The sequence below is a fragment of the Catharus ustulatus genome, chromosome 26 (genome assembly GCF_009819885.2).
Source record: "Catharus ustulatus isolate bCatUst1 chromosome 26, bCatUst1.pri.v2, whole genome shotgun sequence".
Taxonomy (NCBI): domain Eukaryota; kingdom Metazoa; phylum Chordata; class Aves; order Passeriformes; family Turdidae; genus Catharus; species Catharus ustulatus.
The window spans coordinates 5,127,624-5,145,603 of record NC_046246.1 but is presented as its reverse complement, the minus strand read 5'-3'; the positions used below and the strand labels follow the sequence as shown (position 1 = coordinate 5,145,603).

At 51.1% G+C, this 17,980-nt stretch overlaps 1 protein-coding gene across 1 annotated transcript in view; it reads right to left on the bottom strand.

Annotated features, from left to right (window-relative positions):
- The window catches only part of LOC117007700 (CUB and sushi domain-containing protein 1-like), a 124,948-nt gene extending 114,678 nt beyond the window's left edge, over positions 1-10,270 (bottom strand). Inside the window, 1 exon segment of the mRNA XM_033081023.1 lies at positions 10,240-10,270. Coding sequence (XP_032936914.1) covers positions 10,240-10,270 — 31 coding nt within the window.
- Between the last annotated feature and the right edge of the window lie 7,710 nt (positions 10,271-17,980).

Genomic DNA, 17,980 nt, shown 5'->3' with positions numbered 1-17,980 from the left:
GTACTGCAGAGAGGGCTATAAAAAAAATGTTGTTAATATTTGGAGGACAATTAACACAAAAAAAATAGGAAAAAAAAAAATCCCAGTTGTCCATCAGACTGTGAGCACCACCCTGCACCCGTGGGCACAGAGCACCCTTCATTGTGACAACTCCATCAAAGTGCACTCCAGTCATTTCCTATTTGCTGTGTCACAGTGAAATTATCAACAAGTACAAGCAGAAATGGATTTTTACAGCCAGGAGATTAAATTACACACCCTCCCCTCGCTGCCTCTGTCATGAAAATCCCCGGAACAAACAGAAACAGAAACCAAGGCGGTGTTTGGTCTGTGCTGTTGACAAATATTACCCAAATATCAACCCCAAAGCACAGCAGGCAGCAGAGGGAGGTCACCTCCCTATCAAGGAAAAGCAGGCAGTGAATTCCAGCAGCTCTCAGGAAATATTCCTGGGATCAGCCCTGCCTGAACCTGTTATCTCACCTGCCCAAATCTTATCTGGGGACTCACAGCTCCCACATTTACATGCAGCACTTCAAGTCCTTGCTCCCAAATCAACTCCTTATCAGCCCCAGTGTCCCCTGCCCTCACTCACAGGGGGCTCTGCTGTCCTTTGTGTCCCCTGCCCTCACTCACAGTGGGCTCTGCTGTCCTTTGTGTCCCCTGCCCTCACTCACAGGGGTCTCTGCTGTCCTTTGTGTCCCCTGCCCTCACTCACAGGGGGCTCTGCTGTCCTTTGTGTCCCCTGCCCTCACTCACAGGGGGCTCTGCTGTCCTTTGTGTCCCCTGCCCTCACTCACAGAGGGCTCTGCTGTCCTTTGTGTCCCCTGCCCTCACTCACAGGGGGCTCTGCTGTCCTTTGTGTCCCTGCCACCAGAGGATGAAGCTTTGGGATGTTGGTGACAAGGCCAAGCACTCAAGGCCACGGTCACCATGTCTGGTGGCACAGGGAGTGTCCCTGCCATCCCTCCAGCTCCCCCAGGGGTTTGACATCCCTGAGAGGGAACAGGGACACTGAGGAGCCAGCTGGGACCAAGGTGATGGCCTTGGTGTCACCGCTGGAGAAATGATTGAATGAGTGAGGGAATGAGACACAGAGAGAGCTCTGGGACTCCTTCACCTGGGGATCAGCCCAATAAACTCATTTGGGGGATGGATCCCACACTGGTCAGAGGCTCAGCTGGTGCCACCTGAGGGGGACAGGGCACAGCAGGGTGTGCCAAGGCTCTGGAACATCCCAGGGAGGCTCCACAGGCTCAGTGTCTCTGTCCCAGAGCCCACAGGAAAGTTCTGCCTCCTGTGCAGGTGGAATTCCCTGGGATCAGCCCCTGCCCGTGGCTCTGGGGCCATTGCTGGGCCCTGGAGCAGAGCCTGGGGCTGCTCTGAGCCTGCACGGACACGGGGACAGACAGACAGACAGACAGGGACAGACAGACAGGGACAGACAGGGACAGACAGGGACAGACAGACAGGGACAGACAGGGACAGACAGACAGACAGGGACAGAGAGACAGGGGCAGACAGACAGGAGGGACAGACAGGGACAGACAGACAGGGACAGACAGACAGGGACACACAGGGATACACAGACAGACAGAGACAGACAGACAGACAGACAGGGACAGACAGACAGGGACAGACAAGGACACACAGGGACACACAGACAGGGACAGACAGACAGGGACACACAGGGATACACAGACAGACAGAGACAGACAGACAGACAGACAGGGACAGACAGACAGGGACAGACACACAGACAGGGACAGACAGGGACATAAAAGGACACAAAAGGACACTCAGGGACACAAAGGGACAGACAGGGACACCCAGAGACACCCAGGAACATTCAGGGACACTCAGAGACACTTAGGGACATCCAGAGACACTCAGGGACACCCAGGGCCCCTCTCAGCACCTCCCCAGCTCCCTCAGCCTTTCCAGGAGCTGCTCCAGTCCCTTCCCCATCTCACAGCCTCCCCAGGAGCTCCAGGTCCCTCCTGTCCCGAGGATCCCAGAGCTGGACAAGCACTCCAGATGTGCCTCACATCTGGGCTGACCATTTGTATTTTTAATTCTCCCTGAAGACAACGACCTACAGCTGATCCCACCTGTCCCACATGAATCCACTCCTGCCTTCACTCCTTCCTAGAGGACAAAAACCCCAGGAATGCCCTTGGCTCCCTTGTCCCAGAGGCCCTGGGGTGGTCAATAAAAATAAAAATAAAAATAAAAATAAAAATAAAAATAAAAATAAAAATAAAAATAAAAATAAAAATAAAAATAAAAATACTCCTGCAGAGCTTTCAGCCTCACAGCCCAGTTCTCCAGGCTCTCTCCTGCAGTTCCTCTGTAATGGCATTTTTTTATGGCCTGGCTAAGGAACCTAATCTTGCAATTACTCCATTTAATGCCATGTAATGGCTGGGCAGCTTCCTGGCATGTGGGAAAGGAGAAGTGTGGTGTAATTGCATTAAAGTGGGAAACAGCAGTAACTACTCACATTTAAAAGGGTCAGGAATAAAAGGCAACATGGTGTGAATGGTAGAGAAAGGAAGGAGTTGCAGAGATGCAGCTGAAGGTCTGGCAGCTTCCAGCAGCACCAGAGGGACATTCCCCTCCTGTCCCCTGCTCTTTCTGTCCCCTGCTCTTCCCATCAGGACAATGAAGGGGAAAAGAGGGAGCTGGGAGTGTAAAATTGGGTTTGAGGAACCTCCAGGGAGATTCTCCTGGTGCACTGCAGCATTCCCAGGAGAACCTGGCAGCACAAAAGATGGGAAAGACCTGCTGAGCATCCCCAGTTCCCAGGACAGAGACATCCCTGATCCCTGACTGCACAGGAGGAAACAGGAGACAGGCAAAAAAAAAATATAAATAAAGGAATAAAGGTTGTTGTTTGAAAAACCAGCAGAGTGACCCTCAGCAGTGCAGGGGGTGGCAGCAGGTGATGGATTCCTGAGGGAAGGACTCCTCACTCCAGATTGCAAAAGCCAAAATCAAATCTGCCAGGCTCTGAAATTCAGGCACAATGAGGATTCAAGGAATTCTCAAGGAATGCAGTGAAAGGATTTTACCTTAACAGAAGAAAACAGAAGTGGGAAGGACGTGTCCCATGTGTTCCACATCTCCCAACCCATCCCACGATTCCATGGCTCTGCTCCCCTTTGCTTGGCACCAGGAAAAACCACAAAACACACCCCAAAAACAGCTCAGATACCAGGAAAAAAAACACAAAACACATCCCAAAACCAGCTCAGATACCAGGAAAAACCACAAAACACATCCCAAAACCAGCTCAGATACCAGAAAAAAAAACACAAAACACACCTCAAAAACAGCTGAGGCACCAGGAAAAGACATCCCAAAAACAGCTGAGGCACCAGGAAAAATCACAAAACACATCCCAAAACCAGCTCAGATACCAGGAAAAGCCACAAAACACAACCCAAAACCAGCTGAGGCACCAGGAAAAGCCACAAAAACACACCCCAAAACCAGCTCAGATACCAGGAAAAAAAACACAAAACACACCCCAAAACCAGCACCTGCACCTGTAATAAATGCAAAAATTCACACAAATAACACCAAATTCTAAAATACAGTCTTTTCTAAAGCCCCATACTGAGACCTTTTCCTGCCATCCCAAATCAGAGTCCAAGACACGAAACTTTTAAAAGCCGGATTCACCCAGTGCAATGAGAACCAACAAAGAAAATGCTGCAGCTTTTCCTTTCTTGTGCTCCTGCAGGAATGGGGATCTCGCAGACATTTCAGACTCCACACAGATCCTCCACACCTTCACACGTCTGATCCTTTCAGCTCAGCTCTCAAATGTCAACATTCATTTACCTCCTAATTAACATCATTACGAGCAGTGACATTTTTCTCATCTTCCCGCTTAGGTTTGGGGTTTTTTGTTTTTGTTTTTTTTTTTGGTGTGTCCTGATGGTTTCTGTCAAGAGGCTGTTTTCACTTCCAGCTTTTTAAAAAGTAACAGTAAAAACTTGTTATTTCCAATGAGGAGCTGCTGAGTGTTGCAGGGATTGCTCCTGACAAGGAGGGACTGGGAGCGCTGCTGGAAGCGCTCTGGCAGCAGCTTCACCTCAACTTTAATTGCAATTCATGGAGAGTCTTCTCCCCCTGTTCATTTTCCTGCCTTGCCTTGGATGTTATTCCTCCTGGCATGGAATTTTCACCCACCACAGCAAACTGGAGCCAATTCCACCCCTTCATCAACACTCATTACCTAATGGGGCAGGCAGAGGCTTTTTTTTTAATTTTTTTTTCCCATTTTGCCTCTTTGGATACAATATCTGCTCAACACAAGCTTTGCAAATTCTGCTTTTCACTGCAAATCCAAACGGGTCCACAACCAGAATTTCGTTTCTGGTAGGACTGGGGGGCAGAATCTCTCCTCCCTGACCAGGTCTGGGCAGTCTCAGGACACATCTGGACACCTCTGCCCCACTGAGAAGGACTCAGCCACAGGCCTTGCTCAGGTTCAGGCAGGAAAATGGACACAAATCCCCTTGGATCACCAATTCCAGGATGTCTTTAAATGCATTCCTGGAGCAGCCATGGGAAAAGCTCTGCAGTGCCTTAACGTGTCCAAAGCTTGGCTTTCATGGGCTCTGCTCCCCACAAATGATTTGTCCTTAACAATCACCATTCCACATGAAAATCCTCCAATAAAAGAGGAAGCTGGAGCAATAAAGGTGCTTTATTCTGCTCTCTCTGCCTGCAGAGATCCTGTAAAAGTGGTGGTGGGTTAAACACAGCTCCGTGCTGGAGAAAGGATCCGTGGATGTGTCCCACCCCAGCACTGCCCTGTGTTTATTCCAGCACTTCTAGCCCAGATTTCCCTGGACCCAAATGACCCATTTTGATGGAGTGTGTAGGTAATCCAGGGACATGAGCAAACATTGTGCTGAGTTCAGATAAATGGCCTCGATTCAAAGTGAATTTTTTAAATGACCCAGCCCAAGTGGGACAGCGCTGCCTTTATGTGCATTTTAACACAATGCACCCCTTAAGGCAACTGGGCTGAGCAGCATCAATTCCACATTTAAATATAATTCCTGGGGAGGATCTGGAAAGAACACAGGAAAAAAAAAAAAAAGAGGCTAAATAAACCAAATCAAGGAAAGAGCAAAAGAGTTTTATTTGTAGCTCGTGAAGTGTGGGAATTGGGGAGGCTGGAAAGTCTCTTAGGCTGAATTATTGAGATAATAAAGCACCTGCTGAAGGGACCTGTGACTGCTGGAATGAAATTATTTCATTGCCCCAGAATAATCACCAGGGCAGGTTCTCTTTGGAGAGCAAAGGAAACAAGGGAAGGGAGAGATAAATGGAATGCAAATCACCCTCTCCACTCCAAGGGAGAGCAGGGACATGAAAGGAAGAGGCTGGTAGGACAAAAGGAGTTTATTTACCAGGCTGGTAAGACAAAAGGAGTTTATTTACCAGGCTGGAAAACAACCTGGAGTGAACACAGCAGGGGAAACGGGAAGAGCTTTCTGTCCAGGCTGGATTTTGCCACGAGCCCCTCTGTGCCAGGATTAACCAGCCCAGCAATTGCACAAGTCCTAACTGTGCTGGAATTACACAATTCCAGAGTTATCTGTAACTCAGGGATGACTCCCGGCTTCCAAGGCTTCTGCTCGCCCATCTTTACCTTTCAGAGAGACAAGTTCCACGGAGCAGGGGCTGTTTCATAATTTAGTACTTATGCAATCGGCTACATATGAATATTTAACACTACTGGGAACTTCAATAAATCACCTTGTACTCAGAATGAGTGGTCAAAATTTCAATTTGTTTTATTCATAGTCCTGTCCTCAGTCACAAGAATTCTGACGGGGACAGCCAAGCTCACCTCTGCCTGGGAACGACTGATTTCACCTTTTGGAAACAACCAAACAAACCACTGGGAATTTCTTTTCTTCCCAGACAAACCTGCAGAACATTATTGCATTCCCATCTGCTAAAGCGTAATTAATGAAGGCTTTTAAACCCGCAGAACCTTTCAAATTAATGAAAAGTCCACCCAAATAAATTAGCCATGGAGTCCAAGGGCTGTGGATTTAAATAACAGTGGTTCTCCTGACAGGAACCAAGAAACAGCTGTCACAGACAATTATTTTTAGGGCTGCTACTAAACCATTTTCCCATTATCAGCTGCCACCGCGCTGCGGTGAGCGGCGGCTCCACATTTTATCATGACAAAAACTCCGAGGGCTCCGCTTCCCTCCTTGGGTGTTACAGGTTTGTAAAACACTGGGTGAGAAATGGAGCCAAAATCCCAGAGCAGGAACACAGCCCTGGGTGAAGGGATGTGATGTCATCACCACGGCCAGGATGTCACCACGGCTGTGACATCGTCATGGCTACGACACCGTGGCTCCTTCTGCTGGGCTGGGAGACCACGTGCCACCAAGAACAGTGATGTCACCACGGCACATCCCGAAATTCTGCCCATGGAGCGTTTCCGACTCAGCCAAGAGCTGCTCCATCACCATGTGACATCACCATGACACTGTCACATCCCTCCAGCCCAAAGGGTTACAGGGACCAGGCTGGTCCCTGCTGCTCCTGTCCCCAGTGCACAGTGATGTCACCATAGCACATCCCAAAATTCCATCCATGGAAGGATCCCAACTCATCCTTGACCTGCTCCACCACCAGCACATCCCTCCAGCACACAGAGTTACAGAGACCAGGCCTGGTTCCTCCTGCTCCTGTCCCCACTGCACAGTGATGCCACCACAGTACATCCCAAAATTCCATCCATGGAATTCTCCCAACTCATCCCAAAATGTCACATCCCAAAATACCATCCATGGAACGCTCCCAGGTCATCCCAGACCAGCTCCATCACCATGGTGATGACATCAGCACATCCCTCCAGCCCACACAGTGACAGGACCAGGCCAGGCCCGTCCTGCTGGGCTTTGGGAACCTCGTGTCCCCACTGCACAGTGATGCCAAAATGGCACATCCCAAAATTTCATCCATAGAATCCCAATTCATTCCAGACCAGCTCCATAACCATGGTGATGACATCAGCACATCCCTCCAGCCCACACAGTCACAGGACCAGGCCTGGCCTGCTCAGATTCGGGAACCTCGTGTCCCCACTGTACAGTGATGCCACCACAGCACATCCCAAAATTCCATCCATAGAAGGATCCCAACTCATCCCAAAATGGCACATCCCAGAATTTCATTTATGGAATGCTCCCAACTCATCCTCGACCTGTTCCACCACCAGCACGTCCCTCCAGCCCACACAGTGACAGGACCAGGCTTGGCCTGCTCAGCTTTGGGAACCTCGTGTCTCCACTGCACAGTGATGCCACCACAGTACATCCCAAAATTCCATCCATGGAAAACTCCCAGGTCATCCCAGACCAGCTCCATCACCATAGTGTTGACATCAGCACATCCCTCCAGCCACACAGTCACAGGACCAGGCCTGGCCCAGCCTGCTCAGCTTTGGGAACCTCGTGTCCCCACTGCACAGTGATGCCACCACAGCACATCCCAAAATTCCATCCATGGAATGCTCCCAACTCATCCTCAACCTGCTCCATCACCATGGTGATGACATCAGCATGTCCCTTCAGCCCACACAGTGACAGGATCAGGCCAGGCCTGGCCTGCTGGGCTTTGGGCACCTCATGTTCCCACTGCACAGTGATGCCAAAATGGCACATCCCAAAATTTCATCCATAGAATCCCAATTCATCCCAGACTAGCTCCATAACCATGGTGATGACATCAGCACGTCCCTCCAGCCCACACAGTCACAGGACCAGGCCTGGCCTGGCCTACTCATCTTTGGGAGCCTCGTGTCCCCACTGCACAGTGATGCCACCATGGCATATCCCAAAATTCCATCCATAGAAGGATCCCAACTCATGCCAAAATGTCACATCCCAAAATTCCATCCACGGAATGCTCCCCACTCATTCTCAACCTGTTCCACCACCAGCACGTCCCTCCAGCCCACACAGTGACAGGACCAGGCCTGGCCTGGCCTGCTCATCTTTGGGAACCTCGTGTCCCCACTGCACAGTGCTGCCAAAATGGCACATCCCAAAATTTCATCTATGGAATGCTCCCAACTCATCCAAGACCAGCACAGTCACCATGGTGGTGACATCAGCACATCCTTCAGCCCACACAGTCCCAGGACCAGGCCTGGCCCGGCCTGCTCAGCTTTGGGAACCTCGTGTCCCCACTGCACAGTGATGCCACCACAGCACATCCCAAAATTTCATCCATGAAATCCCAACTCATCCAAGACCAGCTCCATCACCATGGTGATGACATCAGCACATCCTTCAGCCCACACAGTGACAGGACCAGGCCTGGCCCGGCCTGCTGGGCTTTGGGAACCTCCTGTGCCCAGTGCACAGTGATGCCACCATGGCATATCCCAAAATTCCATCCATAGAAGGATCCCAACTCATTCCAAAATGGCACATCCCAAAATACCACCCATGGAAGGCTCCCAGCTCATCCCAGACCATCTCCATCACCATGGTGTTGACATCAGCACATCCCTCCAGCCTACACAGTCCCAGGACCAGGCCTGGCCCATCCTGCTGGACTTTGGGAGCCTCATGTCCCCATTGCAAAGTGATGCCAAAATGGCACATCCCAATATTTCATCCATGGAATCCCAACTCATCCAAGACCAGCTCAGTCACCGTGGCGTTGACATCAGCACATCCCTCCACCCCACACAGTGACAGGACCAGGCCTGGCCCATCCTGCTGGGCTTTGGGAGCCCCGTGTCCCCACTGCACAGTGATGCCACCATGGCATATCCCAAAATTCCATCCATAGAAGGATCCCAACTCATCCGAAAATGGCACATCCCAAAATTCCACCCATGGAACACTCCCAGGTCATCCCAGACCACCTCCATCACCATAGTGTTGACATCAGCACATCCCTCCAGCCACACAGTCACAGGACCAGGCCTGGCCCGGACTGCTCAGCTTTGGGAACCTCCTGTCCCCAGTGCACAGTGATGCCACCACAGCACATCCCAAAATTTCATCCATGGAATCCCAACTCATCCTCGACCTGTTCCACCACCAGCACATCCCTCCAGCACACAGAGTTACAGGGACCAGGCATGGTCCCTCCTGCTCCTGTCTCCACTGCACAGTGATGCCACCACGGCACATCCCAAAATTCCATCTATGGAATGCTCCCAACTCATCCCAAAATGTCACATCCCAAAATACCACCCATGGAAGGCTCCCAGCTCATCCCAGACCATCTCCATCACCATGGTGTTGACATCAGCACATCCCTCCAGCCCAAACAGTGACAGGACCAGGCCTGGCCCATCCTGCTGGACTTTGGGAGCCTCATGTCCCCATTGCAAAGTGATGCCAAAATGGCACATCCCAATATTTCATCCATGGAATCCCAACTCATCCCAAAATGGCACATCCCAAAATTTCATCTATGGAACGCTCCCAACTCATTCTCAACCTGTTCCACCACCAGCACACCCCTCCAGCCCACACAGTGACAGGACCAGACCAGGCCTGGCCTGCTCAGCTTTGGGAACCTCGTGTCCCCAGTGCACAGTGATGCCACCACAGCACATCCCAAAATTCCATCCATGGAACGCTCCCAACTCATCCAAGACCAGCTCCATCACCATGGTGATGACATCAGCACGTCCCTCCAGCCCACACAGTCCCAGGACCAGGCCTGGCCTGGCCTACTCATCTTTGGGAATCTCGTGTCCCCACTGCACAGTGATGCCAAAATGGCACATCCCAAAATTCCATCCATGGAATGCTCCCAACTCGTTCTCAACCTGCTCCACCACCAGCACGTCCCTCCAGCCCACACAGTCCCAGGACCAGGCCTGGCCCGGCCTGCTCAGCTTTGGGAACCCCGTGTCCCCAGGGCCTGGCGCCATCACCGCCGCCCACGCCAACGTTCCATCCACATCCACGGCAGCGCTCCCACGCCAACCCACACCCGTTCCACCACGCTGACTATGACATCACACACCTCTCCAGCCAATAGCGCTGCAGGGAGCGGGGCCGGCCTGTCCTGATTGGCCCCCACAGGCTGATGTCACAGTGTGGCGGTGACGCTGGCGCCGTGGCCTGGCCCGGCGCGGCCCGGCGCTGCCTCAGTGCGCTCCGGCAGCCGGTGCTGAGGGCAGCACAGCCTCGCGCTCCTGCGCAGCGCTCCCCGCACGCAGACGGGGAGCGGCAGCAGCGGCGGCCATGGCGCGGCCGGTGCGCTCGAGGCGCGGGGCCAGCACCACCATGCTGTTCCGAATCACCATCCAGAGGCCGCCCCGTGGCATGCTCAGGAGGCGCCTGGGGGTACGGCCCAGGCTCCGGGCCAGGAGGGGAAGGCCCTTGGGGAAGAGCGTTCGCTTCAGGTCCAGGCGTGCGCTGCCTCCCTTCTTCCTCTTCATGGAGAGGCACCGCCGGCGGCTCCAGAGGAAATACCCGCACCTGACCGTGGTGCAGACGGCCAAGAGGCTGGGCAGGATGTGGCAGAGGCTGCCCGAAGCGGACAAGGAGATGTACAAGGAGGAGGCCGAGTTCAGGAAGGGCAGGAGGATCCGCAGGACGAGGAGCAGGAGCAGGAGCAGGAGCGGGCGCCCGAGGATGTCCAGCCGGAGCAGAGCCATGAAGAACCTCATGATCTCCTTCACCACCAAGGCAGCGAACCTGCGGGATTTCCTCCTGTCCTACCTGTGACTGCAGTTCCTGCCTGTGGTTGCAATTCCTGCCTGTGGTTGCAGTTCCTACCTGTGCTGGCAGCTTTTACCTGAGACGGCAGCTCCTACCCAAGATTGCAGTTCCTTGGGAAGTCCCAATAAAGCTCCAAGTTGTTATTGCAGCAAACCCCGACCCGCTGTGGTGTCCTTGGGCAGGGCAGGAGTTTGGGTTTAGGGGAGCTGGTGCTGTCCTGGGTGGTGGGGATGGATGTTCCTGCACATCCACAGGAAAACAGCGATGACTTCTCCAAGCCAGGAATTAAAATAGGCTCCTTCTGCAAAGGAGGAATTTTGGTCCTCCAACAGCAGGTCCCGGAGCTGGGGAGGAGGCCCAGATGGGGAACAGGAGGGTGCAGGGAGCACAGGAACACGGCTCTTCCCAGGAAAAGGCCTTGGCAAGGTGCACAAACTCAGAGCCCAAACCCACAGAGCTCCCTGACCCCGCTGGAGGAGCCTCTGAGAGCTTTCTCCTCTCAACCCCAGCCTTTGTCCAGGTTCCTTTAGGGATTGTCACAGCCCCTTCCCATGCGAGGTCACATCCCAGAGCCTCAATTCAATGCCACGTTTTCCCCAAGCTCCAAAAGTCTCCAGCAAACAAATCCTGAGGTGTTCCTGTCCCTTATTCCACACAACTTCTGAGGTGTTCCTGTCCCTTATTCCACACACACAACTCCTGAGGTGCTCCTGTCCCTTATTCCCCACAACTCCTGAGATGTTCCTGTCCCTTATTCCCCACAACTCCAGAGATGTTCCTGTCCCTTATTCCCCACAACTCCAGAGGTGTTCCTGTCCCTTATTCCACACACACAACTTCTGAGGTGTTCCTGTCCTTTATTCCACACACAAGATTTTTTCAGATCTTTGCACACCTGTAACACCAGGATTTTGTCACCTGTAACTCCAGGATTTTGTCACCTGTAACTCCAGGATTTCGTCAGCTCTTTGGACACCTGTAACACCAGGACACAATGCCAGGAGCTCTCCCAGCTCTCCCTGCTGGGAACCCTAAAATCCTGGGATATGGCCCCAGGATATGGGTACAAAGGCTGGGGATATTAAGGAGAAACTGCAAGGCTGCCATGAGCTGGTAGCAGAGTGTTTAAGTGAGCAGGGACAAGAAATCTCACTTTAATGGTTCTCCTGCCCGCACGGCCGCTGGGAGCCTGACAGGATCCATCAATTAAAATCTATTCCCAGCTGCAGCAGCCGAGGCTCCAGCAGAAGGAGCAGCTATTTTTGGCACGTTACAAATATGAAGTGGTCAGAAAGGCCCCAGATATCACCCAGCCAATTACGCTTCCCACGGAATCTTTGCGTTCCCCCATCCCTCAGCCTGCGAGCTCCATAAACAAGTGGCACTCAGGCAAAAATCAGGCAAGTGGGAACATGGGTTCCACTCAATTGAACCCATCAAACAGGACTGGTCCTGAGGAATGGCTCCCAGTTCCTGCAGCTCTGCCTGCAAATATTCCCTTTTTACAAGCATATCCCAATAAAATCCCAGTCTGGCCATTCCCACCTGAAACGCCACCTGAGAGGCTGAGAGAAAACTCTGCCAGCTCTGAGCACACCATAAAATTCCAGTTATCTGCAGCAGGAAATCTTCTGGTGACAGGAAAACAGGAAGGGATGGGAAACAGCACACTGGAAATTGGTCGTTATCCACCTGGATGTGTTTCCCACTAATGGTGTGGGGACTAGAGATGGAAATAACTGTGAGAGCAAAGCATTAACAAGGAGAAATAACAGTTTGGGAGATGCCTTCCAGCAGCAGAGAGGAAACAATGATCCTGGAAGAGCTGCAGGCAGCTGATGGAGGAGGGGGGTAAGTGATAAATATGGATATTATGGGGGGAATGTATCTCAAGGGCCTGGGGTGGGTTCCTTCCCCTGCTTTCCACTCTGTAGTTAAAACCTGCAATAAAACAACTGCAGAAAATGGTTTCTCTCAGTATTGGCACAATTTTGGCTCGTTGAGAGCCTCGGCACCTTTTTTATGTGCTCAGAACGAACGTTAATGGCATTGTTACAGACCCAGGAATGACATTTTTATCATAATGCTGCCTGGGTTGTCACTGCTAGGGGAAAAATGATTGAAAAACACCTTAGAAATTGCCTGGACAACCTTCCCTTCAGGCCAGCTCCATGGATTCACCTGAGAGCTGTCCCTGGGATTTGCTGTCCCTGGATTTGCTGTTCCTGCCCTCTCCATGTGGGGTTCAAAGGGGACGAGTTCCAGAGCAGAAGGGAAAAGCCAGGAGTGACAGATCTTTATCCAAAGCTCTCCCAAAATCCACTTCCCTGTGCCTGACCAGGGGCCCAAACACACATCTGCCACCATTGTCAGATCATTGTGGCACTTCAAAGTTTGGGTACACAACCCAGAATTCCCTGCACTCCCCCACATCCAACTAAAAAATCCAATTATTGAGCACAAAACCCCAAGATGTGGCTGCTGCACTCGTGGTGCCTCTGAGAGCTGCAGCTCTGCAGAGATCCCCTCTTGTTCTGAGGGAACAATGGCACTTCAGGCCCCCTCCCTCAGCCAGCTCCACTCTCCTCATCCCAGCAATTTTCATTTTTGTGTGCATGAGATGCACTTAAACAACCAGGGAAGACTGGAGGACTCGTGAAGAGCGGATTTATTTCAGAAATTTCTCTGCTCCCACACATGGCCTTGTATGTTCAGATACACCAGGGGTATCCCAGAGCTTGGCAAATCAAAACAAACCCCAAAACCAAGCCTTGCTATTCTCTGTCGAGGCTGCTTTGGGTTTGAGCTGTCTCAGTGATGAGAGACCCCAGTGAATCCCAACAGCAAGAAGTGCCCATTGGAGGGGTGTTGTAACCATTTTGTCATTCTTTATTATTCTTTTCCTTGTAATAATAACATTCAAAATCCTTCATTGCTTAATTTTCGAAACCATTCATAATCTCATTCCTTCTACCTCAATAATTAAAATAAAATTAAAATAAAATTAAAATAAAATAAAATATAAAATATATAAAAATACAAACCTTAAAACAATCTAACTACAAATAGTAAAAAAAAAAATCATGATTTAAATCAAAATAAACCTAATATCCTTCCTTCAACTTTTAAACAACAAAACGATAGAGGGGGACCCTCTTCTCTCTTCTCATCCATGGCCCCAAAAAGGTTTTTGGGACCAACCAAGCCTGGCACAAGCCTGCCCTAAACCCCCACTTAGGAACAGATGAATTCTGGATGACTGGGAGGCTCTGCAGGCTCCTTGTCAGGCGTTAACTGAGATGTTACAACTTCAACACCCTTGGAAAAATCAGAGCCTGGAAGAGTTCTCTGCTCATTAACTGCCTGCCAAAGGATCCTCCTGCTCTCAAGAATCAATAACCTGCTTTTGTTCACAGCTTGATTTTAATGGGACCAAAAAGCCACAAGATGCTGAGAGGCACCAGGACCGCGGAGAGGGGAACAACAGCTCTGCTCTTTGCAGGCAGGAAAACACAAACCGAGCATCTCCGAGCTCATCCCCATCTGCAGAGCTCGGGGAGAGGCAGCACACCCTGCCCCCCTTGTTAGCTCTGATTTACATCACAAATCACCGCAGGAACCAGCTCCGGGGGATGCTCCCAAGGCAATTGGTGATTTTTCCAGGCTCTCCCCCATTGCCAGGGGTGGCACAGATGATGCTCCCAGCCCAGGGAATCAGGGAATCCCCAGTCCTGGTTTGTGGGGAGAGAATGGAACGGGTCTTGCAAAGCCCATCACCCCCACCCAACCCCAAACCCATCTGTTTCTTTTAGTTTCCAAAAAAAAAAAAAAAAAGGAAAAAAAAAAAACCCCAGCAACTGAGTTATCAGAAGTGCAAATGGAGCAGCAGCTTGACAGACCCAGTTTTGGCTTTCCCAGAATTCATAATTTACATTGATAAAACACGGGTTTGCTCCTGAACTTCCTCATTCCACTTAAAGCCACAACATTCCAGCTCCCCCAGGCAGGGATGGGAGCTGCAGCTCTCATGGGGAGGGTGTCCAACACCCCAGAATGTGTCAAACACCCCAGAAGGTGTCAAACACCCCAGACTCTGTAAAATACTCCAGATTAAAAATATCCACATTATGGTTAAGGTTGGAATTAAATGATCTTTAAGATCCTTTCCAACCCAAACCATTCTAGGGTTAAAAAAAAAAAAAAATCATTTATTTTCAACATGAGAAATAAAACTGTCATCAGATTACCTCTAAAGGAGAACCCAACCACCAGGTAAAGTGGGATTAATTATGTTTAAGAAATTGCTTGATTTGACAAAGTTCATTTTCTATCCCCTTCCCATGAGCTGCTCAGTCCCAGTGGCTGCTGCTGAAGTTGGATGGGGCTGAGATGGGGATGGCAAAGCTGCCATCCTGAAACTGGTGAGGAATTGATTTGGATGACCCACGTTATTGGCTGCACCAGGAGGGTGAAGATGTGATTCCTCTTCTGTGGAATCATGGAATACCCTGGAAGGGACACACAGGGACCATCAAAGCCCAGCTGCTGGCCCTGCACAGACACCCCAGTGACAGGAATGAGGGATTTGTCTCCACAAACAAACTGATCATAAATAAAGTTAGATACAGAGAGATGGAAGAAACAATGGGAAGAACCAAAATTCCACAGGAATTCCACTGACTGACACAAGGAAAAGAAAAAAAAAAAGGAGGGTGTTACATATTTAAAGTGGGGCTTGACTTTCAGATTTCACAAAGTCTGGACCTCTCAAGTATCTCAGCCAAAGGGGAAAGAGAGAGGGAAATGCAGCTGGGAAATTGGGATAAAAAGGAGGCAGTGTCCTCTAAAAATTGGAGAGACCCTTGTGAGAAATGCCCATGGCCTCTCCCTTTATTCCAATAAAGTTACAGGATCCCTCTGCCTCCTTTCTGGACACCTCTGGTGTTTGTGGATTCATTTCCTGACAGCTGCCTGCTTTAACCCCAGTGCTGGGTGAGAGGCAGCCCTGCCTCCCAGACACACCAAACCCAGCAGAGCTTCCTCTGCCCTCCAGAGCTGCTGCACCAGGGGACACAGCTCAGGCAGGGCCCAGCAGGGCTGAGCATCACAGCTCTGAACTGGGCATAACAACCCAAACTGAGCATCACAGCCCTGAGCATCACAGCCCTGAGCTGGGAATCACAACCTGAGCTGGGAATCACAACCTGAGCTGGGAATCACAGCCCTGAGCTGGGAATCACAAACTGAGCTGGGAATCACAACCTGAGCATCACAGCCCTGAGCTGGGAATCACAGCCCTGAGCTGGGAATCACAACCTGAGCTGGGAATCACAACCTGAGCTGGGCATCACAACCTGAGCTGGGAATCACAAACTGAGCATCACAACCTGAGCTGGGCATCACAACCTGAGCTGGGAATCACAACCTGAGCATCACAGCTCTGAGCTGGGCATAACAACCCAAACTGAGCATCACAGCCCTGAGCATCACAGCCCTGAGCTGGGAATCACAACCTGAACTGAGCATCACAGCCCAACCTGAGCATCACAGCCTTGAGCATCACAGCCCTGAGCTGAACATAACAACCCAAACTGAGCATCACAGCCCTGAGCTGGGAATCACAACCTGAGCATCACAACCTGAGCTGGGAATCACAAACTGAGCATCACAGCCCTGAGCATCACAGCCCAAACTGGGCATCACAGCCCAAACTGAGCATCACAGCCCTGAGCTGGGAATCACAACTGGAACTGAGCATCACAGCCCAAACTGAGCATCACAGCCCTGAGCATCACAGCCCTGAGCTGGGAATCATAACCTGAGCTGAGCATCACAGCCCAACCTGAGCATCACAGCCCAAACTGGGAATCACAACCTGAGCTGGGCATCACAATCTGAGCATCACAGCCCTGAACTGGGAATCACAGCCCAAACTGGGCATCAGAACCTGAACTGGGAATCACAACCTGAGCTGGGAATCACAGCCTGAGCTGGGCATCACAACCTGAGCTGGGCATCACAAACTGAGCTGAGCATCACAGCTCTGAACTGAACATAACAACCCAAACTGAGCATCACAGCCCAAACTGGGCATCAGAACCTGAACTGGGAATCACAACCTGAGCTGAGCATCACAACCTGAGCATCACAGCCCTGAGCTGGGAATCACAACCTGAGCTGGGAATCACAATCCTGAACTGAGCATCACAGCCCAAACTGGGCATCACAACCTGAACTGAGCATCACAACCTGAGCTGGAAATCACAGCCCTGAGCTGGGAATCACAACTGGAACTGAGCATCACAACCTGAACTGAGCATCAGAGCCCTGAGCTGGGAATCACAACCTGAGCTGGGAATCACAACCTGAGCTGGGAATCACAGCCTGAGCTGGGAATCACAACTGGAACTGAGCATCACAACCCAAATTGGGCATCACAGCCCTGAGCTGGGCACCACAAACTGAGCTGGGAATCACAATCTGAGCATCACAAACTGAGCATCACAGTCCTGAGCTGGGAATCACAACCTGAGCATCAGAACCTGAGCTGAGCATCACAAGCTGAGCATCACAAGCTGAGCTGGGCATCACAAGCTGAGCATCACAGCCCAGCCTGGGCATCACAGCCTGAGCCGGGCATCACAAGCTGAGCATCACAAGCTGAGCTGAGCAGGGCCAGGGCTGCTCCATCCCTCGGTGCTCTGTGGCTCTCCTGGGAGGATGAAGAGCTCTCAGCATCCAAGAGCACAGATCCGAGCTGCCAAGGCAGCAGAACAAGCACTGCACAAGGGCAAAATGTCCTTTTTAAGAAGCCTCTGTTGATGACCTTACACAACACGAAGTCTCTGCAACTGCAGGAACTCTTGAGTGCTGCCAGTGCGTTCTGCTTTATTATTTCCTGCTTTTTAAAGCTGCTTTCTGGCTGCCCTTTGCTGCCCTGAGCTTCTCTTGCTCTCCCAGCTCCTCAGAGATCAATCTGCACCTTCTCCTCTCAGCTGATGTGAGCTGTGTCACTGCTCACTCGCCTATCATTCCCTATTTCCATGGGTCTGATCAGATAAAAAATGCTGAAATGTTCTCCAGTCGGAAATGAAGCAGAATTCTGGGAAAGGCAGCAGACACCGAGTTCACTTTCTGCTGGGGGAAGAAAAAAAATAATCCACCTTCACAACATGGGACCAGTGATGCTCTGTGCCTTCATTAATGAGCCCTGCACACAGCACAAACCTCTG